Here is a 27114-nt window from a genome sequence, read left to right as displayed (position 1 = left end):
TTATTTGTTTGCAATTAACTAAGTAATTCTGCCACGTAAATAATAACGTTAAAACTCGTAAAAACGTAATATTTTATCAATTTTTTTAACAATCAAGCTGGGAGCTATTAGAAAAATTTTTATAGGTATCCGTGCGATACTTGAGTAAGCGATAAAACGGTAAGGTATATTGAAGTCGACAATTTATTGCGCTTATTTATATATGTATATACATATGTGTATACACATATACATATATTCATGTAATCATCACACTAATCTGTATATGCATATAATACACATATTTATAATATGTGTTGTGTGTATGATATATACATATTGTGCCGGTGTAGAAATATTATACAAATCCAAAATTTGACCAAATTTTGGAAACATATTACGTTATTACTATTATAGATAATTACTACATAAGAACTGATCGTACGATACTTTATACCTATTATATAATACATATACAAGAGAGCTTGTGGCGTACGTATATATAACGAGTTTATACAAAGCTACCGCATAGGTGCAGCAGATGCAGTAGTACACGTATATAATTACTTCAATATACAGGATACAATACAAATATTATCAGATTTGTTCTTGATTACTATTAATATTATTATTGTTATTATTGTTATTATTATTATTATTATTATTTAATAATCAATTAGTTATTACAGTTAGTTTGAATTAAAATATTCATCAATATTATTTACAATCTTATATTTATATGTATATGTATAGTTTAGTGCGTTTGAATTATGTATCGCGACCTGCACACTTTGGTATTAAGTGAAAATGAAAGGCTAAAGTAAATAGAGAAACGTAATGAAAGAAAAATAAAACAAAACATGTAACAAAAACAAATATTATATGTATAATATTTTACGTATACATATAACATTGGTTAGAATTTGATATTAATACAAGTATATATAACTTATTTTGGGGTTATGACATACGCGTATCCGTAATGGCAATATAATAATATTAATAATAATAATAATCTGTATATAATATATACACTTATATGTATACATGTACGTTATTCGATATTTATACTAAATTATTTCTTGTGCCTGAGTATATTATAGCGACGATATCTTCTCAGTGTTTCGACGTTTGTATGCATATATGTATAGCTGTACATACAACGATTTTCCTGTGTACAAGCAGCGTGTGATTTATGTTTCAGGACAAGCCTCGCAAGCTTAAGATACACATGTTATGTGCATGTTTTAGTGAATTCACGGTACATCTAATTTTGCCAAAATTGATGTATCTATAAACTCTACGAATTACATATCCATGGGTATTAGAATTTCAGGATCCTTTTCAGCTTTGCAACAAATTACTCTGTCAATTGATTATACAGATGAGTTGAAGTTCGTGACCGTGTGGATACTATGAATATTTGATTTCGTTGGATCACGGTCAGGGTTGGAACCACGCACATTAAGCAATCAATTTTATTTTCTGTACGACGTTTCGGCAGGCCCCGCCTACCATCGTCAGGTTTCTTTAATATAAATAATAACACATTTTTATATGACTTACACTTGTTCACTACCTGTCACGTTAAGAATATTGCACAGCTGGTTAATTATTTATCTCTATTACATCTAAATACTTTATACTGTTTTTAAATTTCATAATGTACATAAACGCCAACGTTTAATATTTTATCTTATTGTTTAAACTACTATGGAAGATTAAATTATTTAAACACTTGTATAAATCGACATTCTTTAACGCTTGCGATGTTAATCGCATGGTGTTCGAGAAGGAAGTGAATACCAACATAACTATACCACCAACCGAACTGTTCTCACGATGGTCAATTTTAACAATATTTGTAAGTCAAGTACCTGGTTACGTATTTGTTTTTGTACTGGCGTGATTGCTTACATAAAATTTTATGCCAATTTCTATTGACAATTTAGAGGACGTCCGAATAGAGGTGACTCAGGTATTGTATGGCAGTTCTTCTGTTGACTGTATTGTTTCTAGATATGTGTATCATTTCGTTGATAAGCGTTCTATGCCAGTTGGTTTGTTTGTCAATTATTTTTTCATTTTCAAAGTCGAAATCATGCCCTTCAACCAATGAATGCTGAGCCAGAGCAGATCTATCAGGATCACGCGTTTTTAAATCATACTTATGATTTGCTATTCGTTTTTTTGAGGTGATGTGGCGATTGGCCTATATAACACTTGTCACAGCCTTACATTCGATTTTATATACAATGTTGGTGTGTTCTAGTATAGCAGTTTCGACTGGCACAAAAGGCTTATCAAGGAAATGTTACACATATCGAAAAACAATAGAGTCAACAAAAGAACTGACATACAAAACCTGAGTGACCTCTATTCGGACATCATCTAAATTGTCAATAGAAATTGGCATAGAATTTTATTTAAGCAATTACGCCAGTCCACAAACAAATACGTAACCAGGTACTTGACTTACAAATATTGTTGTTAAAATTGACCGTCGTGAGAACAGTTCGGTCGGTATAGTTATGTTGGTATTCACTTTCATCTCGAACACCATGCAATTAACATCGCAAGCGTTAGGGAATGTCGATTTATACAAGTGTTAAATAATTTAATCTTCCATAGCGGCTTAAACAATAAGATAAAATATTAAACTTTGGCATTTATGTGCATTGTGAATTTTAAAAATACTATAAAGTATTTAGATGTAATAGAGATAAATAATTACCTAGCTGTGCAATATTCTTAGCGTGAAAGTTAGTGAACAAGTGTAAGTCAAATAAAAATGTGTTATTATTTATATTAAAAAAAACCTGATGATGATAGGCGGGTCCTGCCGAAACGTCGTACAGAAAATAAAATTGATTGCTTAATGTGCATCGTTCCAACCCTGACCGTCATTCAACGAAATGAAATATTCATCAATTATACACGCGATATCTGTCACCCACGGTTACCTGTTTGAAAATACTTTTATTTTAACAATTGTGGGATGGAAGAACTCTTAAATATTGTCTGACGATCGATTGACGTTGCACGATTGAATCTTCCCGGAGAAATTGTCCAAGAATGAAACTTCGCAAAATTAATTATTATTATTCATGCCTTGAAAATTAAAATCTCATTTTTTGAACTATGAAAGTTCATACAGATCCTGATTCATTAAAGTCCGAATCACCGATCCTTAGTTTTTCGATTAATTTCGCAGAGAAAAACCAATAAGATAATTATAATTAGATCTTGCACTACAAGGTTATACGCAAATCTGTCAAACTCCCACGCCCTTATAAAAAATTGAAACAACAGAGTATCAATTCAAATGTTAAAAGAAAGGTAAAAAAAAAAAAAAAATAACAACAATCAACGAGACTTTCTCGGCGTTGCATACTTATCGCTTTACAACTTTTCGATCAGATTGATTATTTCCTGCAGTTTTCGCTGTCGTACGTTAAAACGTAACAGATGCAACATTAATAGAAAATAATTATAATAATGAGAACAACGAGCCCGCACTTGATTCGCACAATATTCCGTTCCGCACTAAAGATGGTAACAATTTTAAACAGCAGTAGCGCACAAACACGCACGCACGCACACATGCAAACACACACACACACACACACACACCTACCTCTATTTCTTCACTATTTACCGACTATAACAGTTTTGGAACGCTTTTTAAACGTTCTTCGCTAGGGCACGCTGTAGGTGATGCACGGTACGATTTCGGACGAGGCTGCAGGTGCGACGACGGCAGAGGATTGGTGGTAGGTGCAACACAAGTTGAGCGGATGGCACTATGGACTTCCTGTGTCGTGGTGAAGGGAGTCGCTGTCGCTTTCGAGATACGTCACGTAGCTATCCGTGCTGTCCGGGTGTTGGCCCATGTCCGGACCACCTCCGCCAGGGTGGTGACCACCCGGGGGTGGCAAAGGGCCTCCACCGCCGCCTCCGTCGCTCATCGGACCGCCAAGCATACCTGGAGGAGGCAGAGGGGGTGGGGGTCCTCCGTGAAGGTCGTAGCCATGCATCTGCGGAAGGAGAAAACGGGGAGATAGTTCGGCTCTAAAGGATTTTATACAGTCGGTTTTTACCGATCAAGTCAAATTTTGCTTATCTTTACTGTCATCTGCGGAGCAGCTTACGCGGTGCATTACTGATGTGAAAACTTGGAACGGTGAACAAAATTCGCGTGCAAAACCTTTCTCCTCCCATTCGTTGAATGTATTACTGCAATTAGCGGTAATTCAATTACAGGAATCCATTTTCTAGCTTTATACTGGGTAAAAGAGTTCCCTTTTTTTTTTTTGAGGTTATTTGTGTCTCGCATTGAACACCGAATAACGTCAGCTAACTGAAACTTTTCAAGATAAATAATGGATAGATCGCGATAATAGCCAAAATAAATGATATCGAGTGCAGTTAGTTAAGACTGACTATGGCTGGAACAAGAAAAGAAAAAAAGTAGAAGGACAACGGTATTGAGAGATTCAATATGGCGTCCAAAGGGTTGTCAGCTGATCGGGTAAGGTGAATTGCACGAATACACCAAGGCATGAAAAACTTCTTGTAAGTTTTCGACTTTTTATTTCGTTGCATTAGGTTAATGCATCGTCAGGGTCTATGCGATGAGAAACTACTTTTGTTATTAAATACGACTGTGGTGCAATGGACCGCATGTAAATGTATTTTCTACCACAAGGTGGTGTCTTCCACGTTGTGTCCGTGGTGTTGGCGATCGCAATTAATACGAATATTCCAGTACTTAGGCAGTAGTATAGTTTTAATTACACCTGTTTTTATCCAATTCTTATAAAATTGGCCCGCGACTCACCTGCGAGACCAGGTGATGAAACGGCGGGGCGTTTGGATCGAGCCGATCGAGATCCGTGTGGAGGGCGAAGTCTGAAAGAGCCTTCCAGGGCGGTTGATACGCTTGGACCTCGAGGGGCGTCATTCCGATTGGACTTTCGTGGCGTACCGGACTGCTGGCTACCATTGGGATCCCGTGCATCCCGCCGAAGCCCAATTTTCGCCCGTCCTGCAACGGGAAATACTTCGAGCCATTAGCTTATTAAGAAAAAAAAATATATAAAAATAAAAAATCCGATTATTGATAAAAACTTCCGAACTTTCTTAGGGTTCGACATGGTGGATTTGAAGGAGGTTTGTTATAGCGCAACTGCTTTGCGCTGTAGCGAGTTTTATAAATCTTTGACAAAAGTATGAATGTTTGCAAACGTTCAAAAGAACCGCACAAGGAACAAATTATATTGATCTGAAGATTAGAGAATATGGATGGGGGTCAAAACTTGGAAAGATCAATGTGCGAAAATAAAATAACGAAGGATGAATTGTTTGAAATTGTTCGAACTCCAACCGAAAATATGATCAAGTATTCGGAAAAGCTGGGTGAAAATTTTTCAAGCACAACAATTTGGCGGATATTGAAAGATGACCATGCCTGTTGAGGATCAAGTATGTACAAGGCATATTGGTATACACATATGACACATAACTTAAACTTCATTTTAACAGATAAAATTATGGTGTTTGACAAGCTCGGGCAGCGGCTCAGAAATGTTCTTGAAGCTCTGAATGCCTGGCGTGAAATAGCGTAGGTATAACATACGTATATCAGCTACAAACTTCTACACTGGGATCTCGGAAATATTGTTTAAAAATTTTTGACAAGCTTAGCTGTCAACGCTGACACTAAGTCAACATAACCGGCGTGATTTCGCGCTTGTGATTCCATTTCTGTTATACACGTGATCGTTTCTAACGCTGATCAGATGCCGAGCATCTTTAAACGTCCAGCAAAATGCGGTCGTGAATAGTTTAGTTATAATTTCACTCGCCGTAGACGAAAGTCCGAAAACTCGGCATTCGGCTCAGGAAATTCACAATTCTTCGTCGCTAGGGTTTATTCTCAAAGATTATACTCGTTTCGGATCCCGTCGCAGAATTGCGTGAAAAAAAGTTTATTACCTTTTCTTGCTGCATCTGTTGCTTCATGGCGATGGTTTTCTTCTTGTCCTTGCACCGTTTGTTCTGAAACCAGACCCTGATGACCCTGGGACTGAGTCCGGTCATCTCGACGAGTTGTTCCTTCATCAGAGCGTCCGGTCTCGGATTCGCCGCGTAGCAGGTCCTCAAGGTGTGTAGCTGTTTTTCGTTAAGCACCGTCCGCACCCTGGTCGGTTTCCCGTCGGATCCACCGCCACCTTTGTGACCTCCAGATCCTCGAGGTCCACCGGTTCCAGCCTTGTGAGACCCGCTTTCTGACCCGGAGTCTGTAAACGAGCGGTAAACGAAACCCCGAAAATTATTTTCAGCCAGAAGTTATAAGTCAAGAGCAGCTGGCCATTCAGGCTACATCGAGAAGGTAAGCCGCGCGGCGTTTTTGTTTAGTCTCTTTCCAGTCTTTTATACACACTATTTTTCCTCTTTTACCATTTCTTTGGTCTACTCTGATTTGAGGCGAGCCGAGGCTGCGGCGGAGAGATGTTAGTAGAGTAAGAGGAGAAGGCAGGAAAATCCCACTGGTAAATTGTCAATGTCCTAAGCAAACTGGATGGACGAGGAACGAAGTGCCCTAAAGCGTAGAGAGGCTCTTCACCTCTTTCGACGTGAAGCTGCAGCAGTGAACAGTGGTCCTGTTGCAGGGGGCGATCCGGATGTCGCGCAACTGACTCTGGATGCAGAGAAGAGCGGCGAGCACTGTCGACCACAAAGCTTTGAGATTGTCCCGCTCTGTGTGTCCAGTTCAAACACACGCTATCGTGACAACAACTGGTACAGCTCCGAGAACCGTGTTTCTGATATAATGTGTATCGCAATCGACATCGATGACTCCTTTACATTTCACGAGTACAAATTCAACCTCATATACCCAACGATAAGTCAGCAGTATCGATTTATACCATCTCGTGCACGTATGGGGCACAGTTTACTTCGTCTTGTTATACCAGTACAAGATCCGTGTAAATGGGCATTGTGTCACACGCTAAAGTCCAACATACCGGGCTGATAAACGCGTGAAAATCTGATAAACTATTAACGTTATAACATGCGCCAATTTTTTCCCCTCTTTGTATCATCGCTACATTAACGACTCGTACGAGTCGTATATATATAAGGCGACGGAGCATGCAGCCGCTTTATGGTTTTGAATCTCGTCTCTGCAGGACCGAAACTTTGAGATTAACAATGGCACGTACACCAGTGATGCCGGACCTGCTTCTCAAGCTTCTGCTACTGCTGCTGCTGCTGCTGCTGCTGCTGCTGCTACTCGCTGTGAATCTACAAATAAACGTGAAAGTCGTGCGTCGATGTGTGCCCCGGTAGTTGGCAGGGTGGTGCTACATTTGACACCTCTCTCCCATGCTCAGCGTTCCTATATACGCGACTCCGTATCGCATTAATCGTTCGGTCCAGTCAAAATCCACATCCTGGGCTCATCTCGGTGGCATGTGAATCCGGTATGAGAAGGACGTTCGGGCAACGGGATCAGCCACTCGTCGAGCAAAACGAATTCAACGATTCCAAAGATATCACACGGCTTCTCGGTCACGTAGCAATCGCGCACCTGAAGCCGGTCATTCGTTTTGATCTTCCTCGCGTTCCATACGAGAGGACGATTTGAGTTCGAACGGAAATCATTGGCACCAGACGCTTCTCAAACAATGCAAAGTTAGGTGGGTAGGTAATGATCGGCTTTCGAAACTGGAAACCCGTGAACCTGAGCATTCTGTATGCACCTTACACACTGTTTTCCCCCGTAAAGTACCATAACGAGGTAGGTACATCCTGCCTGGTTGATCCAGACAATGTTTATCTCCGAACACTGTGTGCACACATTTGTAGGGTGTATATTTATGCGTACAGATTATAGGTACACAAATTAAGGGTACCTGCACACATACGCGGCTGGAGGGACGCGTGGGTGCAGAAGAAGCTGCTACGCGCCTCGGCCTAAGGTTTATAAGCTCTTTCGAGCATCCAGCATCATCCCGATTAATCCCTACTTAATCCCTTGAGCCGTGGAAGGTCCGGTGGTCAAGCCTTTACGCCCGGAGTAACTCCAATTATCAACACCTAATTATTCCTCCTGATCCTATCGCTATGGCCACGGCACGAGCTCCGCACTTCGATCGCCGATGTGCAGGGCCACCCTGATGGTGCGAGAACGTGATCCTGCATTAGCCGAGGTGTCGGCTCCCTCGTTTGATCATAACCCGTACCAATTACTGCATGCCAATTTCGCGCCTCAGTCAGCTGCGCGATTCGTAAGTGGAATGAATTTTATATGACGCGAGCATGTTTCACGCCTTTTTCCATGCGTGTTTTTCATACGCAAAGTACCCGTTTCTATGTAGACGTTCGAGTTAGTCTGCGTATACGCATGCGTGGAGTACAGAAAAGATCACTTTTCAGTTCTAGGAGTTAATGGGCATGCGCTGTCGCGAACTAATCTGATATTAAGCGACCCTGACATCAATTTCCTTCATCAATATAAAGAATCATGTGCAAGAAGAAGGCAATACGATCTTTTCGCCTTGCGTATTTGCAATATTTGGCTTCGACTTCACCTACGACTCATGTTAGAAACTTACGCTCGGCCCGAAAAGACCGAGTTTGCCTTCTTGTTACACAATATACTGCATCGTGCGTGAATGACAGCACTTGTTTTAATCCATCTCTTCAATTCAATGTCCGTTACAATTTTACATTTAATATATAATTGTTTATCTTCTTTTTTACTTACCAGACATCGAACCGTCGTTCGGATGGAGGTGGTGGTTGTTGTTCGTTAGGGAGGCGTTGTTGTTGTTTTCGCTACCGGGGACTCCTCCGGGGCCAGAACAGAGCTTGCCACCTTCGAGAACGTCGTGGTCGTGGCGACAAAAGAGCCCGTCGTGTCTCAGGGCGAATTCGTCGCCGGGTACCAACTGCCGCATGCAGGCTGAGCACCGAAAACACTCGATATGGTAGATCTTGCTCTTCGCCCGCATCACGAAATCGTTTTTACTAAAGGACTGGCTGCACTTGTCGCATTTCGTACCGAACAACCTGGCGGGAAACCGGTAATTAAATGTCATTCATGATCGTGTGTGATGGAACATAAATACGCGAGATCATTATAACTCCGAAGAGGATTCTCTCAGGCAAAGAATAAGCGCATTGCGTACACAAATCGCACTAAATTCAAAGCTTTGTCACTAGAATCTCATTAGAGAATTTAATAAAAAGCTGTACTCTTATTGTACCCAGATCTTCTTATTCCTTTGCCAATAACATATAGATTATTTACCATGCCTTTGTCGAACTTATTCACCGATCGTCGGTGTTAGCTTTGGCTTGGGTTGGCAAAAGTTGAATGTACTTATGAATTGAGCGTGCACGGTTTCTCAAAACGCGTCTATCACATAATTTGGATTTAAAGTCACATGTGAGAAGCATACGTCTTTTATACGTTCCTTTTATTATAAACACCCACAATTCAACGTCTGATAAAAATATCTCAAGACGATCGATTTGCACTATGTACATTTGTAAGTATCTCAAAAACCGTCCACGTCACATAGAAAAGAGAAACTCAACTGACGTTTGATTTGGATTTTGGCTTCATCGGACGTATTATATTAAGCATTCTGAGAATTCTTTCGCGTTGTTATAAATCTGAATTTTTGCGGTGCTACGCTGACTTCAATCCGACGGACAAAAAATCTATTTCGGGAAAGAACGATACCTTCTCATGTAGGATAATAATCCATTAAACGCGAGGTTAAAACTTTGGTTGTTAAACAATTTCCGAAAATAGTATACTTTTCTCTGCCGGATATGTCGAAACTGCGAATGATATAAAACGTTTAGCTGTCTAAAGTGGTGGTATACATCGTCCATATCTCTGTGCATTATATTACTTCTCTTATAGCACGTGTACACGGTTTGTTTTTACTCGATCGCATATAGATATTGAGAGAAAACAAGAGTCGTACAGGCAGGCATAAATACGGCGGGGGTGGTTCGGGGAGTTTTTTAACCGATCGTCGCCTATACGCATTATACGCATAACGCCGATAAGAAAAGAGACATTTTGTTTATTTGAATACGTCGTTGGAAGGTCGGACGCATATCCGACAGCCTAAATCACCACGAGGTCCGCTGCCACGAAACTGGGTAACGGACACGCGTTTGTTGTTCCTGTCCTCCTGTCTCTCTGACTCGAAACTTCGGCACGGCGTGGGTGTTCCTTCTTCCTCGGCCACCCGCGCTATACATATATCGCCTTATCTCCTATTACACCCTCCCTTCTACTCGCCTGAATCTCTCTTTCTTTATTTCTCGCTTATTCCCACTCAACTATAGCGTGCTCGGTTTTTCCAATCCACGTCCCGATCTCCGAATCTGAATTAGCGAATTATAGGTAGTCGCCCATTAATCACTGTCGTCATGAGTACTCCATAAACAGTCAAGTACATCATATTACGTCACTGCATCCATATACTATAGTGTGACAATTTCTATCGTATAATCAAATAAGATTGAGGCACTGCGCCTGAAATCGTTTGGAAGAAAATAATGGATCAATGAAGAATAAAATTTAACCACTGATACTCTAAATCGCAGAAGCGTCACAATTGTATGATCGTTTATGTACTTATAATCGCGTATATTTCGGGACAGAGAGAAGAAGGCATTTAGAAGTAGGTGCAGGAATAACTTTGACTGAATATAAACGCAGAGTATGCTACGGATCATATGATTATAGTACGTACTTGACATAGTCTCGTTTGCAGTAGGTTTTCCCATCGCGTACGAAGCAGGTACAAGTTTCGTCTAAGAATTGCTGGCATTCGGCGCATCGCAGACACGCCGCGTGCCATTCGAGGTCAGGTGCAACCCGGAGTATCCATTGGTCGTGTATCCGTCCACCGCATCCGACGCAGTGGGAAGTCCTGCTTGCTGAAATGTAGAATATTCGAATAATTACGGATAAATTTATACAAGTGGTAGAAATTTCACTGGGCACACCTACGTGTCTGATTATGAGTCTGCAGCTAGCATAATGTGCCAAAGGAGAACCTATCAGGCTAATCACCGTCATCAATATCATCGTCGTGGTCGTCGTGATGAGATGCAGGATAAACGAGTCACCTTGAATCATCGACGTTATGTTACAGAATCGCGTGTGCATGACACCTATGTGAGACCGATCGCAGGATCTGCGCAGTCTGCTGCCGATGGTAGGAGAGAAGGAGCCGAGTGAAGAGAGTGAAATCTACGTCTGGACACGTTAAACGGATTGAAATCGGACATCGCGCCTAACATATATCGCGGTGGTTTCACTACTCGAGTGAGACTAGACCCCTATGTGCATGCGAAAATGAAAAAGGTAAACGTCAACGTGAAGGAAAACCTGCTCGATGGGCGGAGTGCGTGAGGAGCGGAGAGTTCCTAAAATGGTTATGGGCGGAGTTATGTGTCCAGTTCCCCGTGCCGCTACACCGCTCATGGGCCTCAAACTCCACCCTCCGGAGGCTCTTCGGCAGAAAATCTGCGCCAGCGTAGAACGAGCCTGTGCTCACAGTCTGCGTGCTAGTGTGAGTCTATGCGTGAATGCCATCAGATTCGAAAGCCGCGCGGCGCGTGCGCGCACACATGCGCCCTTCGTCTTCTCAACGCTGCGCTGTAAGATGTGGATTGCGAAAATACAAGCCTGCGAAGAGCCGCACACCGGACTACTAGCTCTATATCCGTACTTGATCACTACTGGCGTTAGAACAGTTTTAAAGGTCGCTTTGATTTCAGGGTGAAACAATATGCCGAGATAAATAGTGCGGACGAAATCTATAATGGAAATTATAAATCGAAAGTCTTCAATAGTGCTTCCTAGAGATAGTTTAAACCATAAAAGTATAACAAAGGCACTTTTGAAAATATCGTTAAATCATTTCTACGAAAACATATCCCAGTACATACGTATATATGTACGTATATATGTAAGGCTCAACATTGATCATTATTCCATTTGCCGGACTATGAAAGGGGACACTTTGAGAGGGGGGACCGGTGTTTCCGTAGAGAGATTTTTTGTTTCGGGGCACAGTTTACTTAGGGTTTTCAAGTATTATCAGGTGAGAGTCAGGATTTGTGAGACGCCGGCTCTCATAGCTTCGGGCAGTTAAAGTAAAAGCGATTGTTGTGAGGTACAAACTCCGTAGTTCGAGGAAGAACTTTGAAATTTGTTAAGAGACATTCTGTAACCGATCACTCACTAACAGATTGGCCAACGATGTACATTTACAATTTGTTCCCGAATTTTGTAATTATAGAGTCGCTGTGTCAAATTGCCAATGCTTTTGACGAACGATCAGATCTGTGCTTAAACGTTTTCTGCCAGGTTTTACTTTGACTGTGCATGTGTACCGATATACGAGAGAAAAACGTCTTCAGGATCGATCTCATAACACTTTAAAAATTGAGTACAACGATTTAATTGTACCTATACCAGCACGTTCCAGAAATTTACTATCAAATTCACGCAGTATTTGCTTTATACTAATCCACGCATTTTCGGTCAGAAAAAATTTGCAAGTAGTGCTGAAATGGATCGAACAATATCAGTGCACAAGTATAATTTATGAATGGTATTTCGCTTGGTTAGAAATTTGTTGTGATATAAAACAAAAATCAAATCAAAACAATAAATGAATGTATGATATGAACGGGCGTTAAAAACAATTACAACTATACATAAATATCGCCTCAAATGATTATTACATATAATAAAAAATAAGCGCGCGTGAATTTCAGTCAGAAGAATTGCTCTACATTTCTTTGAAATTTAGCTCTCAGGCATTTCTGATTCTCGAGAATATATGTGTAGTAATCGAGATGACAGTCGAAAAAAAGCTTCAAGAATCGCTTTCACAGTAAATCACTAATAAATCCTTTGAAAAATCCATCTATCTTGACACGTAAAAGTACAGAAACAGAGTGAAGTAATAATCAAGATGAATCGAATATTTGTTGAACGCTTTGGTGTAAAAGGATTCACGAGGTTCAAATATTTGTTATAAAATACCGCAGATCAGTTTCAAACTTACACATTTGTAGTGATGAAAAAATTTCAAAACTGTTTAACAAATATTCGTAAAGTGAATTCTAATGCTGGCACAAGATACTTGTGATTAAATTTGTAACAGAAAATTTTCGATGAAATTTACAAGCTTGTAACTCACATACAGGAGGCTTAGAATTTATTAACGATACTCTGTAGTTTTCTTAAAATATCATTGAGTATAATATAAAAGTAATAATCGAGCTGCTCTCTGAAATATAATGGCAGTCGTGAATCTTGCATAGTAAATAATAATGTAACTTCCAACTCTCGAACATTAGTATAATGCATAAAAGATATCTTTATCCAGACGTAGAATAAAACATCTATTCAAATACAAACGTATGATAAAATTTACTTGCGCGAGAAGAATTGATGTGTCGGGTTTAAATAAATTATGGTTGAATCAAATAAAAAATTTTATCTTCCAAATAAATCAAACAAGATTTTTTTGCGAGTTCATCGTAACTGCAGTGTTAACTATTACGTAAGTACGTCACCCTCAGTTTTTTGAAGAAAGATAGATCTGCCGAAAAAATTCTGTTTTTAAATTTACTTTAGCAACTTCACGCCTGCAAATATGTTCCATAAATATTGAAGCATATTAAAAAAAAAAAAAACGAAATAAGAATTAAAACATCAACTGCAGAGTTTACTCAGGATATACCATCGCTAAAAATGCGGCTTCGTATGAAAACATCTGTTCATCGCCTGAGAGCGACTATAATATCAATCTCAAAAAGATACCAAAGAGTTTTGAATCGATACGTGAAAATGGTATTCATTGAATTGTAGTAGCAATATCGTTAAAAAGAAGTGAGACCGAGTCTCTCGCTGGTCACACGCAAAGCTGTGTACCTACTTATCTCCAAGTTGAAAGTGCATATTACACTGCCATGCAGAGAAATTAGAAAATTGAGAACACGGATAAAATAGAACAGTCACCCGAAAGTAAATTATATTTTTTGACAACAACGTTAAGAATATCACTGAGAGAAGAAAACCAGCAGATTTTACTCAAAACTATACGAAAAAAGGTACGCATTAATGTTCTTGGTCAAAAATACCTGTGTCAAGAGCTTTTCTTTTTTTTTACAATAAATAGAGTAGATTTTCCACAGCAAATTCTGCATTTTACGAGGTATATTTTACCGATAAACGTGATGTCACCCACATATGCTGCAGTTTTGAGTAAAATCTACACTTTTATTTCCTCCGTGATTAGACGAACAAAGACTATTCAAATTTTTTTTTTAAAGCATAAACTTCGTTGAAAGAAATGCTATCCTCTGAAATGCGCGGTGACTTACGTCGAAACGATCATGAACAGCGGTTAATAGGGGATGTAATAACCTCGGATACAAGGCGATTGAAGATTAAGATAAATTGTCGTTGTTGTATAGCGACGTTGTGTTGCGTTCGAATGGTTGGAAGGGAACGGGGGGGAGGGGCAATCGAAATGATCGTGCAGTGTAATATGAAGATGGCAAAAGGAAAGGATAATAATTAGCGGAGGTGTTAATGAAATACCGAGCGAACGCGGTCGGCGTCGGACACCCAAGTCGGCGTCTGTGAACTGCTAACCAGACATTCCTGACACGCGGCTCGGCGCCGATCCGGTCACCCGGCTGTCCCCGGCCCTCCCTCACGATCTATATCCCAAAAATCTTCGGCCCTTAGCCCCGGTGGTGCCGGGGTGAAGATAGACAGAGAGAGAAAAGAGAAAAAAAAAAAATATGAAAAATTTTATCAGACCCTGCAAGTTCGTGAAACTGCTGAGAATCACAGACGTTTTAATCCGAAAATTTGAATACCAGCAGATTCGACTTATAAACAATGTCACCCATTGTATATCATACTTGTACATGTACCTATGTTACGTACCAATAAGGGTTGGTAGAACGAGGAAAACAAAAAACAAAAAAAAAAAAAATAGAAACAAAAAGAAAAACGTGAGCGCGGTTGAAGGGTAGAAGATATACTCTGTTGGGTACTAAATTTAGGATGTACGCTTAAATGAACCAAAGGTTGTCTTTAGATATCCCCGTTAAATTTATGTAGGTGTTGGTCGAGTCTTTATCAGTGGCCAGCATTCCTACGCGTCCTGGCGGCGTCCTGCCGGCGCCCCAGCGTCGCCGAAGAGCAGGTTCTAATTCCTTTGACTCAGTTCTGCTTTAATCTTTTATACTTGTATAATGTCGGGCGCGAGTCCGAGCTGCCGGGTCACCGGCCATTCGGTGTGTTGGTGACGCTGCTGCACCGGGAGACGCCGAAAGATATATACACGGTTCGATCGAAAACCGCTGCTGCACCTGATCAACCGCCGCAGGACTCTTCTCCGATCCCCGAAAATCGGTAAGTTTAGTAGAAACTCCGGAGACCCTCGAAATCGGACCCTGATCCTCCGGATTCGCCGCGCCAATTAGCGTCTGTATGCGTTATCTCAACTTAGATCCGACGATTCGATCTACGATTTTTTTACCCTAACCCGAAAAAGAAATAAGAAAAAAAAAAAAAAGAAAAAACAACTACAGTACGTGCGATAATTTTCGCGACGACTTTGGTAGGTAGGCAACGATTAGACCTGAACCGTCAGCCCGTCTTACAATACAATAGCAGGTATAATTATTCGTTTTTTCTCTTCGCAGCAGCTCTTTGAGACCTTGTAAATACCGCAATAATTGAAGGCCGGAGGTTCATTTTTTTCTTGTCAAAAAAACCCCGATAGGATCGCGTAAATGCTCTCGGATCAGATAAAAGTCGAAGAAGAGTAAGCGAAGGCGCTTTGCAAAGCCGTAAGAGCCCGCGTAGTCCGGAAGTAGTTCGAGCCTCGTTACCGTGCACCGGATTAAAGCCCGCAATTAGCGCGGGGATTCCCTGGGTTGACAGTTACGGTTTAAGTGCAGGGCGATTCCTCTCGCATTATATATGGAACGTGCCCGCGTTCGCATAACTATATAATTCCAAAGATCTCTAAATTACCGTTGTCATTTATGTCTAAAATCAAAAATGACACAATATTATACTCTGAAGGCGATTCGGGTGTTTTGGAAAGTGTCGACAGTGACAGAAAGCAGGCGGCTCAATCCGACCGAGTGTCCAATGAATGTCCTCGGACATCCGGGTCCCCGGTTTAAGGTTTGAGGTTTAAGGTTACTGGCGCTTGACCTGCGTCGAAAACGGACACGAGGCCTTTTTTCCGGTAAAAATTTCGAGGCCAAAGTTTCTACGACACCCTCGAAACGGCGCTTACCCTTCTTAGTCCTCAGGCTATACCTGGCGTGCAGTCAGCGTTGAAAAATCCGTGTATACTTTTACGGTGGCGCCTATAAGACCGGCTGATTGCATCGAAACACGGAGCGTCGCTATTTCGCCTTCCGTCCGTGAGACATTATAGCCTGAAATTCTCCATTGTTTAAGGAAAAATTTTCGAATTTCGATGAGGATGAAATTACGCGGTGCTTTACGCCAAGGCAAAAGAATTTATTTATTTTTTTTCCTCTTTCTTCTTTTTTTTTTTTTTCTTCATACGCATAGAATAACAATCTATCTGGGCTTCGTACCGATATACATCGAGAGAGTGTTCAGGTATTAATAGAAATGATGGAGCGAAGATATTCGGCTTAGGCGAGGTGGGGTGAGACAAAGAAAAGTCTGGTACAGAGATATAAGATGTTCGGGTGTACGGGGGCTAAAAAACCAAAAGGAAAAACGGAGCGAGAGAGAGAGAGAGAGAAAGAGAAAGAGAGAGGGAGAGAGGCTGCGGGCTTCCTTCAGCCGGATAGCAATATAGGCCTAATTCAATTGCAGGCCGCCGCTCCGCAAACACTCATGATAATTCAATCAGGCTCACCCTGTCCCCCGCCTTATACCCTGCAGGGCGACCCTGGTCCCCGGCGGAACTTGTGTTCCCCTCGGCTAGCCGGCTCGGTAAAAGTCCCGTGGCCGTTGCTGCAAGCTTCGAACATCGCCAAGTTTGTCCCTCTCCCCCCCCCCCCCCCCCCCCCCATTCGCAGGCGCATGACTCGCGAACCCTACTTAGAAGTGTGAGGACATGCACATCGGGCATATCCGCATGCTACGTAGTGCAGTTCGAGTATCGGTACAGTATCGGTGCCCCTTAGGTGTAGGTAGAGGAGGGTGAAACGAAACGGTTCCGACGATAATCTTCGGATGAGAACATCTGCACTCTAATCGGCTGATCATACTCTAGTTGTTTCGTTGCATCTCGGTCACCCCTGCAGGACGCCGTGTGCGTACCGTGAACCGAAAAGTAAATCACCCACCCCGGACTATTCGCGGAGCAACCCTCGACGCGTAAGTTAGGTATACATGTGGCGTGTATGTGTATGTGTGTGTGTGTGTGTGTGTGTGTGAGGTACAGGGTACCTTATACCGAGTCAGAACTGTGAGTCTACTGCTCAGTAGCACTTTGCCTGATTAAATCGGTTCGCATTTCTAGGAGGCATGGGCACCCACGCCTGAACTATGTGCTTGGATCTCATCCCGAGGATCCGCCGCTCTATAATTGTGAACTACTATATACGCCTCGTCGTTAATAATCGCTCGGGGACAACCGGCTTACGCAACTGTATCGGGGATAATAAGGTGGTAAACTGATCGCTTGGGTATTGTAGTTGTAATATGCCACGCGGTGAGTGGTGCCAGCCCTTTGTATTACGTTCCGAATTTTAGTTGAACTTTGTCGAGAATTCTGCTATTCACTAGGCGGGTAGTTTTGCCTACGATACTCTGATCGTATCCGACTGCATACGTTGAAAACGATGACAACAAGACTGATGATTATTTTATTTTCGAACCAATGAATTGTTGCTGAGAACGATTCAGCTTCCCCTTTTACGTTGATCGGTATTATCGTATCGTTGGTATAGAATATCGCTGACGTAACGCTGTAATGAATATTCTGATGTGAATTTCGTATAATGGAATGGAGCTTTTCCTCTACGCAGGCAGACGGTTTACCTGGTCCACCTTGTGCCAATGGAGAGTCGTGGATGTTGAACCGACTACCAGCGTGAGATCGTTACAGTACAAGGTCGTGAATTAAACGACCGCCGATCAGGTTTGCAAAACCGATCAGAACCCGATTGATATACGCTACTCTATAATGACTTCGAGGTATGCATGGTGTGGAGTTGTCTAGCTGCTTGCAAACCAAACGGAGAGCATACGACGGGCGTAATGTTTTTTAAATACATATATACAGTGCTGCATGCGGATAAGGAAAAGGGTATACGTACTTTGGGACAAAGGGTCTCCGGACTCATCTTGAATTTTGACAGGCGATATTTTTAGGGACCGTGGGGGCCCCTGCAGGCCCAGAGGCCCGGGACCTCCGCCAATGCTGGCCCTCTGCATAGCGCTGGGACCCCCTATTTCTGCGCTTCTCACTGAGCACTTCACCCGATGATTAAATCGTTGATTTGTAATTAACGGTGTTCGACGGTACTTGGTCACTGTTAAAACACCACTACTCCGATAATCCAGATCTGCAGCTTTGTCTGATCTGCACTTGTAATTCACGATGGGCGCAATAATGCCGACGATGTTGATAACAAAGTGTTTAAATTTCGATTTCCAAACAACTGATCACCGGTAATCGGTGAGTCGTGTGAAGATAATCTATATGATCAATTGTATCTTGTACCGAGCATCTGCTGTCTTATTACGTCGATAATATTCGAACTCTTCAGTCGTATGTGATAAAAAGTTGTAAACAAAAATCTCCGCACTGAGTAACAAATTGTTGTGATAAAATTATACGTTAAAAATTTCACTCTTCACCATCAGAACTCAGCAGTAATTAAAACATTCCTACATGTGTCCTTATAAAATTGAACAATTACAAAGTGAACATGACGAATTACAGCACTGCAGGGTTTTGGTAGTTGAAGGAAATCTTGAAACATCTCGTGCACGTTTTTTCTTCTTCTCATTATTTCGCTTCCGTCGTTGCAGTTAAATTGCACCCCGTTACTGAACAAGGTATCAATACCAGGTACTGCACCGCCGAGGGAATGATCGGATCTAGGTTCACGTTCACGCGTTTTAACTTATAAACTGGCGTCAGCTGGGGCAAGGAAAGGTGGTGGTGGTGGCGGTGGTGGTGAACTTTTTTCGCGTTGCACCTTGGATTTCGGTTTATCGTTAGTTGCTGACTACGTCTCTCCGCCGGCGTAACTCGACGCACGTCAGCCCCGACAAAGTTGACAGCGCGGGGCCCAGCGAGGCACTGAAACCGTTTGGCGCCTACCCGCCCACGACCTGGGTTTCCCCCACGAGAAGCCTTGGCTCCGGGTCGGTGAGCAGCTCGATTTCAGGCGCGTTCAGCAACTAGCCGCACACAGCGCGGGTGGCTGTTTCCACGCCTCCTCGGATTCCCATTGGATAAGCTCTCCGATCCAGCAACAAAATGGCCGACTCCCTAATCGATTACGTATTCCGGCCGGGCTCCCCGCGCCCCTCGACTCCCTGGGGAACGGGGAGCACCGCGCCCACGGGGACGACACGGGGTTGGGCTGGGTCGAGGTTTGGGCTGGGCTCCAGGCTCAGCCTCGGCTTTCCTGGGACTCTTGACGCACCTGAACACCGAATCACGATTCTCCGACTTACGCCTTCCAGGATGAAAAAACGGGAGCTGGAGAACCGGGACTTCGTACAGTGGAAAAACCCTGCACGCTTGGGCTTCTCCTGCATCAGTCAATGCCGTTTTTTCTATGCTCCGAGTATCGTAAAGTAGTAGCGATTAACTGACGTATCGAAACACGGAACGCTGCTTCCGGTTCGAATGATAAATAAATTTCATATTTTCACAACCCTGTAACGTACATCCACAGCACTACGCTGTGAGTATGCAGCTACACGTTGTACTAGGTAATCAGTACTTCGCGATAGTGTTGATTCTCTTCTATTATACCCAATCGAAGTCAAACTTATAGGTCTCTTCGGAGCTTCTAAATTATGCGGTGCAGGTACATGCCCATCGGCAACGAGGATGATGACGATTATACTATGTACACGAGTGTTTACCGTATTCACACACGCGGGCAGAGTCCAGTTAGATCAATCGACTGCCTATAAGACCATCGGGAAGATATTTTGCTCTGATGTTATAGAAATATGTAAATATATAACGAATTTTCGCCTATCTATGTTGACTATATGACTTTCGTGTACAAGAGCAATTAGAATTTGAGAAGAGACGCGTAATTAACATTCAATGCATGCACGTACCTTGGTCTCCATAACATGGTTCTCTCTTTCTCTCTCTCTCTGCATGAGTCGTAGTCGATGGAATGGTGTGGTTACCGTTATCAGTTTCGACTTTTTTGCGGAATACAGGTAGCCATATTATAGCTTCGCGCGAGTTAAGGAACATTAAATTCTCTGTGGCCATGTCTGAGCCAGCAATGTAAACGATTGAATGATGGAAGCTGATAATTATTGGAACGTGTTATTCAACTCAATGTCAATAAGATCTCGTTTAAAATGTCACGCTACGATCATCGTTATATTGATTATTCAGCCCGTACTAAACGCGTCGGATTTATTGATACTGGTTTTCGATGGAACGCAAAAAACTCGTAAATTTTTTTCATTCCCCAAATCTACGTCCAGACGGTGTCAAGTGTCTGCAAAATAAAAAATAGGAGAAGAAACGGTAAGCACGGTAGCGCATACAGAAATAACAAGTGTCAGGATCGTGTCGGTTCTAGAATCGGATTAAACGAACTAGGCATATACTGGATTAGAGAAGAAATAGGATAAAAAGAATTTGAAATAAACTCAGAGGAAGAGGGAGTCACGTACTCGGGCTTAACTCAACACCGAAGACAATCTACAACATTAGTAACGAACGTCACATAAACCTTCCGGTCCTAGGGAAGATTCAGCATCCGAAATCTTTGTTCATCAAAGTTTCAATCACTCAAGTTTACTTGAGTTTACTTAAGAATGTGAAGTAGAAAATGTGAAGGGAAAGAATTTTGCTTCGAAATCTGAGATTGATTGATGATTTCGCAATTTAAATTGATCAGAATGAGCTTCTGGCCTCACCTGATCGTTTTTGATTAGTTCGAAAACTGATTTTAACGAAGATCATTCAACCTTCAGTCCAGTCGATATTTTAGAATCGTCCCTGAGTCAGCCATCTTTCTATAGTCGTTGAAACAAAGAACGCATTAAGAGATCAAGGTACGCTTTATTTCTTCTCATAACGTCACGTCCACGTCCAGGCGATTCTCCTGCAGTTGGAATATCCTTACGTTAACCTCACGGCGAATATTTTTGATATCGCGTATCGACGAATCGCGAACAGATCGAGCTCCGTGCCCTGAGGAATCGTTTGAAAGTTTGAAACAAAAAGGTAGGTAGCGTCACTTCTTCCTCGGGCATACCGAAGTAGCTGGATTATAGATTCGCTGAATGTATTCAGGGTAGTACCTACATGATTTTTTGTCTCCAGAATCGCGCGCAGGTTCCCCGAGGGGTTGTGGGGGTTCGAGGGGGGTCTCACATGGCGAGGCACTCGAGGCAGCATCTGCCCGGCTGCCCGATGATAGCTTTGTCGGCTTTCCGCTCCTATATACTCGCTGAGCAGCTTAAGAGGCCCTCTTCTCCGCTGGCTCCTCCGGCTCCTCGCTGCAGAGCCTGCTGCAGCCTCTTAGACTAGGCTTAAAAAAGAACGTGAAAAAAGCTTGAAAAAAAAAGAATGAAAATAAAAACGAGTCAGGGGTGAAGAGATCAGAGGGAGGAGAGGAAAAGAAACGGCTTTAAAAGGAGCAGTCCGAGACTCGCTTGCGGTGTCCTCGATGTGAAAAGTAGCGCCGAAGACGTGCAATCACACTAATCCCAAAACTTTGCACGGATACTTGCTCTGCCTGGCCATGAACCATGCATCGGTTAACATGGCTCTTGGCTGCTGTGAATCCGGCCAAGTTTTTGGCGCTTTTCATCCTGTTCATTCTCTCCTTGAGGTGATCATCGGGGCATGATGCAAGTGGCAATTTTATTCCTGCCAACACTAGCTGAAGTGGTTGTTCAACGGTCATTTGTTTACCGCGGTCGACTTCCGTCTCGCCGAGCAGAAGACCCTTACCGCTGGGATTTCCTTAGTATGTCGTCCAGGAAAGCGGCTTACGCTAGTATAATGTGCGAGTGCGTATCCTGTCGGTGTACAGGCAGAATGTCAGGTAGGCATGGACCCTGTTCCTTGTACTGTAACACTGTCGCTAAATGCGCAACCGTTAAGTGACTATGCAGGTAAATACTGAATACACTGATTTTGAAACTTCCCGCTCGAGTGCGTAACTGCGTAGCCGCGGATGCACGCGTGTAATACATATATCTATGAGTAACTATACCTACCGACCATCATGCATAAGATGAGTCCACGTGAAAGCGCAAATCGGTGGACTGACACGCGTCGATACAATAGAATGCATCACAAAGGACTCGAAAGGCGACACAAGAAACCCTGTGCTTCTTATCCTTCTTGGGAAGAAAGCATCGTTGCATGAAGGATTAATGAAACTGCTTTGTCGTTTACTGGATAAGAAATTTCGGTCCGTGGTATCATTTTCAACCGTTTGGTTACACAGGTAGCCTGTATACCTACTATACTTCGACTTCATCAACTGTGTACACTTCTAACAAAGACTGTAATAGGAGTAGTAACAATAACAATAACTCCGTAGTAAACGGCAGGTATTCTGGAAAAAATAGGCATGCGATAAGCCAGCGCTAATGAGGGTTTCAGTATTACCTGTACATCCTGTCCCCTGGAGTGGAGGTTGTAAATTCCTGTATCATACACTGGCCAGTGGCCCGGAAGCAGAAATTAGCACTAAGCCTGCAATGTTTTAATTGGAAGATTTCCGCGTTGCGCAATCATCGACGTCAATTAATGACGACACGACGATTCTCGCAGGTAGGCATAAGGTACCAGAAGACATTAACCGACTAGTTCCCTCAAAGCCTGAAGGACTTCGCACAGTGGACTAGCCGTGAAACTTTGCACGGAGTGCTGCTGGCCTCCGAAGGTGACCCCGAAGTTCACGGTTTCGGTCTCTCATTGATATTCAAGAATTGGAACACCTCAGGCTCCCGCATTTCTATACGTATGAATACGTGACGAAGATGCCGCTGCGTTCAGCATCGTTATGGAATCCCGCTGCATGGTTGCATTCGATATCGTTTCAAGTGTCTCGGTGTAAGGGGGGTGTGGGTGTGCGTCTGTGTTCACACTGTATACAGATTTCTTGAGTTGTGCGTGGCGCCAGGCTTTACGACTCTCGACGCCCGCCCGCGCGCATCGCCACTATATGTATAGGGGATATACCTCCTCAGATGGTTGTGGTTCGTAAAATCGGGCTGCAGTCAGGTAGCTGCTGACGGAAGTTTTACGGCTATAATCCCTAATACGGTATACCGATGACTATTAACGCGATGGCGGATGTACGTACCACGGTAAACAAGGCCGATTGTCGAATGGGCGTGTGAGCCCAAACGGCCTACGCAGGATGGAAAAATTTCATCTGATTTCGTCAGCCGATAATTCAGTTCCGGGTAAATAGACAACCGCGATGACAACGAAATGACGAACCAGGAAAGAACGCGGGGACGAGAACACAGCGCACGTTGCTTATATACGACAATCTTGACAAATTTGCATTGCACTTTACAGCGGTGACCATATTTTATATATATTTGCTCGGGTTCCTCAGCGCGACGACGACGACGACTTTTGTCCTCGTAGCTGGTCAGTGTCCACGTATTATTGTCTCAGGGAGCCAATGTTAGTTGTTATTCTTTTTTCGGTTCCTTGTCCAACATCTTCTCGCTACTCCTCAGCTGCAGGTTAGTTCTTTCCAAGTTCCCATCAGCGGGATGTGAAGGAAATGTCTGACTCTTTCGATTATACGATTAATCGGTAACGTATAACGTGGCAGGAGCAAACTGGTCGTTATAGTATCTATGAAATTCATGTCACCATAGAACAAGTTGCAAAACATGACTATGACCAAGCTTCCGTATCTTCCCAAGATAATGTTTACAGGAAAAAAAGTCTATTTGTATAATGTGACTTCTGATCTGGAGACGATTGGCATTGCTGTGAAATTCTAGCCATCAATTCCTTCCACATAGTGTTTCCAATTGGAACCTCTTGAGAAAAGTCGGTACCAAAAGAAGATGAAAACCAATGGAAAATAGATTCATTTCCATTTTCGCCTCTCTGATATTACGCACCGAAGCCTACCACAGGGTACAGGGTGTGGTGATGCCTGTACAGATCTGCATCTCAAACTGTCTATCCATATCCCTCCGCACAAACGCGCTATGCGTATGGGCATGGTGCAGAAGTATGTGGCGTGGTGGTTGTACATAGACGCTATGGCTAGATTAGAGTTTTACATGTGACTCTAGCTCCGTTGTACATATGGGCGAGTGAAATTCTCGCAAGTAGGTATAGGCATGTAGGTAGGTAGGTATGGTAGGTAGGTGGGTAGGTTGGTAGGAAGGAAGGTATATACGAGCATCATGGACAGGCGGAGAGGCACCCACACATGGCTTCAGCTCTGCTCGCAGCTCCGCAACTCTATGCTCTGCATTTCGGGCCGCCGCGCTGTTATCTCGCCACCATCTCGCCCGGCTAAAAGCTTCTCCCTCTGCCTTCTACGTTCCCTTCTTCTGCTTCTCCCCCCGCCGTTTTCCTCCTCTTTCCTCCTTCCTCTGATCACCCCTACCACTTTTACACGGCTCGCCCTCTTAGCCCCTCAAAGTATCCCGCCGCATCGTTCAATCTTCGAGCATCACCAACACCGCGGCACACAATTTTTTAGAATCTCTCCCCCCCCCCCCTCTCCGGCCTCTTACTGTTCGTCCCGCGCGACTCTCCGTCTCTTTTTTCCTCCATCCCTACTCGATACCCTTGTTGAATATACGTCGAACAGAACATCTGAACTGGTTAACATCTTGTAGCCCGTGTTCCGTGAGCCTTGCGTCATGCGGACCGCGATATGCGTGCACCGTCACCATTATTCAAGGCTCGTATGGTCATTGAACGGCTGTCAGGGAGGTGGAGAAAGTATTTCCACCATCTACAAGGAGATCGAGATGACCTCTACATCATGAATCGCATGGAGCGATCATGCAAGTCGAATCTCTCTCGTATGTGCAATTTAAGTCTTTCTCGTTCCTGCACTAAGGAACAAATTTCGAAGTGATTATGCAGTCTCATCCTTTGTCGTATCGGCAAATGGTGGGTAAAACCAAGCCGGCGAATCGCGCGGGAAATGGCGACGAACCACGAGCGATGCCTGAGGTTGGTGAGCCGGGTCGATATGTCGCGCGCACCTAACCAACGCGGATTTTCTCTTGGCCTACGTTCCTGCCTTAGCCGCCTTCCCTTCGACACGTCGCGTTGCATACCTACCTACCCCGCTGGATGTCAACGCGTTCCCTTCGCTTCAACCAACGGTACAATGTAATCCGCCATTTTGTTCTTTCTTCACTCAACGTCGCGTCGTGTATAGTTATGTTCATTAATGCCTTGGGCTTCCGGCTAACTTGTTTTCGGGTCCGAAACAAAATGCAAGTTCTATTCTGTACGACTTATTTGACATTAATGACTCTGCACCGACAGTCATTGTCACATAATCCGTATAGAAGCGAACTCGCATTTTGTTTCGGACCCGAAAACAAGTTAGCCGGAAGCCCAAGGCATTAATGAACATTACTGTACCTTCACTGGCAAAATCAGGTGTGCGATTCTTCTTCGTTCTAGTATCACTATGAATAGGAACAATAACTGGTTCGAAATCATTCGACATCGTTCATCAACGACAAGCGGATTTTACGATTATTACAGATGACAGTATGCAGGTGTGCGGTTGGAGCGTGGAATTATTCCCGAAACGGAATGTATAAAACGATTCTCTTGCAATGTCCTACGAAGAACTTCTTTAGTCTCTTTTAATGCCGCTACTACGATTTTCCAAACAGAATAACATGCGATTCATCGTCGCTGCACTTTCGGTGCTGAAAGAAACCAACGGATCGTCTATCTTGTTTAGTTTTACTATCCAACTTACCGTACCAGGCATTTTCATTGTTTCCATTTACCGTTTGCTAGGTTACACCAGTTTCACCCGACTATAAAAATGGTGAGCAAATGATACTGGGAAACTTGATCGGATGATTAATGTCCTTCTCAAGGAGACGAGAAGATCACCGAGCAGAAATAGGTTGCATGTTAACGAACACGTGGCAAATTGACAGTTGTTGCGAAAAAAGGTAAAGGCGCAAGAGTACGAGTATGGAACCTTCGTGGAGAATGGTGACTGTTGAAAATATCGTTCGAATTATGAACTTGTGTTATTATAATATACCTACCTAGGGTGTACGCCGAGTTGTAGCTATATGCGTGAACGCGAAGATACCGGCGGATTAAAGAGTGCAAAAACATGCTCCGCTGCTTCTGGGCTTTCGAGTGCCTCGAAGAAAGGACTCGCGCGAAGTGCATAGAGGGGATGGATGGGGACCGTCCGATGAGGTTTGCCGGCCTGTTATTACCACCGCGCCAGGAAGAAGAGGCGAGAGAGGCCACTTAGTTCATCGGAGCGCGTCCATCCATCCCTTCGTAGCTCCGTGTAGCGGAGAGTTGAAATAAAATCGAATGAAATAAAATCAAATAAAATAAGCTCAAATAAAACCGGGCACATCAAAATAAGCTACGTCAGCTCAGCAGCCCGCGATGCAATGGGCGTGTTACGCCTCTAAAGGGGATCCCCATTCTCTGCAGACCGTCTGAAAACTTCAAGTGTTTCTCAGATACTGCTGATTTGAATTGAAGAGACTCGACGTGAGGTAAATTTTTTAATTTTTTTTTCCGTCGAGAATAAAGATCTTCAAAGCCGGAATCAATCAGAACTCCATACATTATTGTTTTACCTAAAAAAGAGAGTGCCCCTTCCACTCAA

At 43.0% G+C, this 27114-nt stretch overlaps 1 protein-coding gene across 3 annotated transcripts; it reads right to left on the bottom strand.

Moving 5' to 3' along the window:
- Positions 1–104: 104 nt before the first annotated feature.
- Positions 105–19347, bottom strand: tup (LIM1_Isl and LIM2_Isl domain-containing protein tup). 3 transcript variants are annotated; one of them, XM_046626698.2, is made up of 6 exons: positions 18376–19347; positions 10770–10956; positions 8756–9060; positions 5977–6281; positions 4820–5041; positions 105–4016 (listed from the first exon to the last, which is right to left on the bottom strand). In XM_046626698.2, exons 1-6 carry the CDS (start codon positions 18491–18493, stop codon positions 3783–3785), a joined length of 1371 nt encoding a protein of 456 aa, XP_046482654.1. In that variant the 5' UTR covers positions 18494–19347; the 3' UTR covers positions 105–3782. The 3 variants fall into 3 exon arrangements, with proteins under 3 accessions (XP_046482654.1, XP_046482655.1, XP_046482656.1); XM_046626699.2 differs by having other exon boundaries at positions 106–4016; positions 4820–5026; XM_046626700.2 differs by lacking the exon at positions 105–4016 and adding an exon at positions 4116–4215.
- Positions 19348–27114: the final 7767 nt, after the last annotated feature.

This window comes from Neodiprion pinetum, chromosome 5 (assembly GCF_021155775.2).
Source record: "Neodiprion pinetum isolate iyNeoPine1 chromosome 5, iyNeoPine1.2, whole genome shotgun sequence".
NCBI lineage: Eukaryota > Metazoa > Arthropoda > Insecta > Hymenoptera > Diprionidae > Neodiprion > Neodiprion pinetum.
This window is presented reverse-complemented; position numbering and strand designations above follow the sequence as displayed.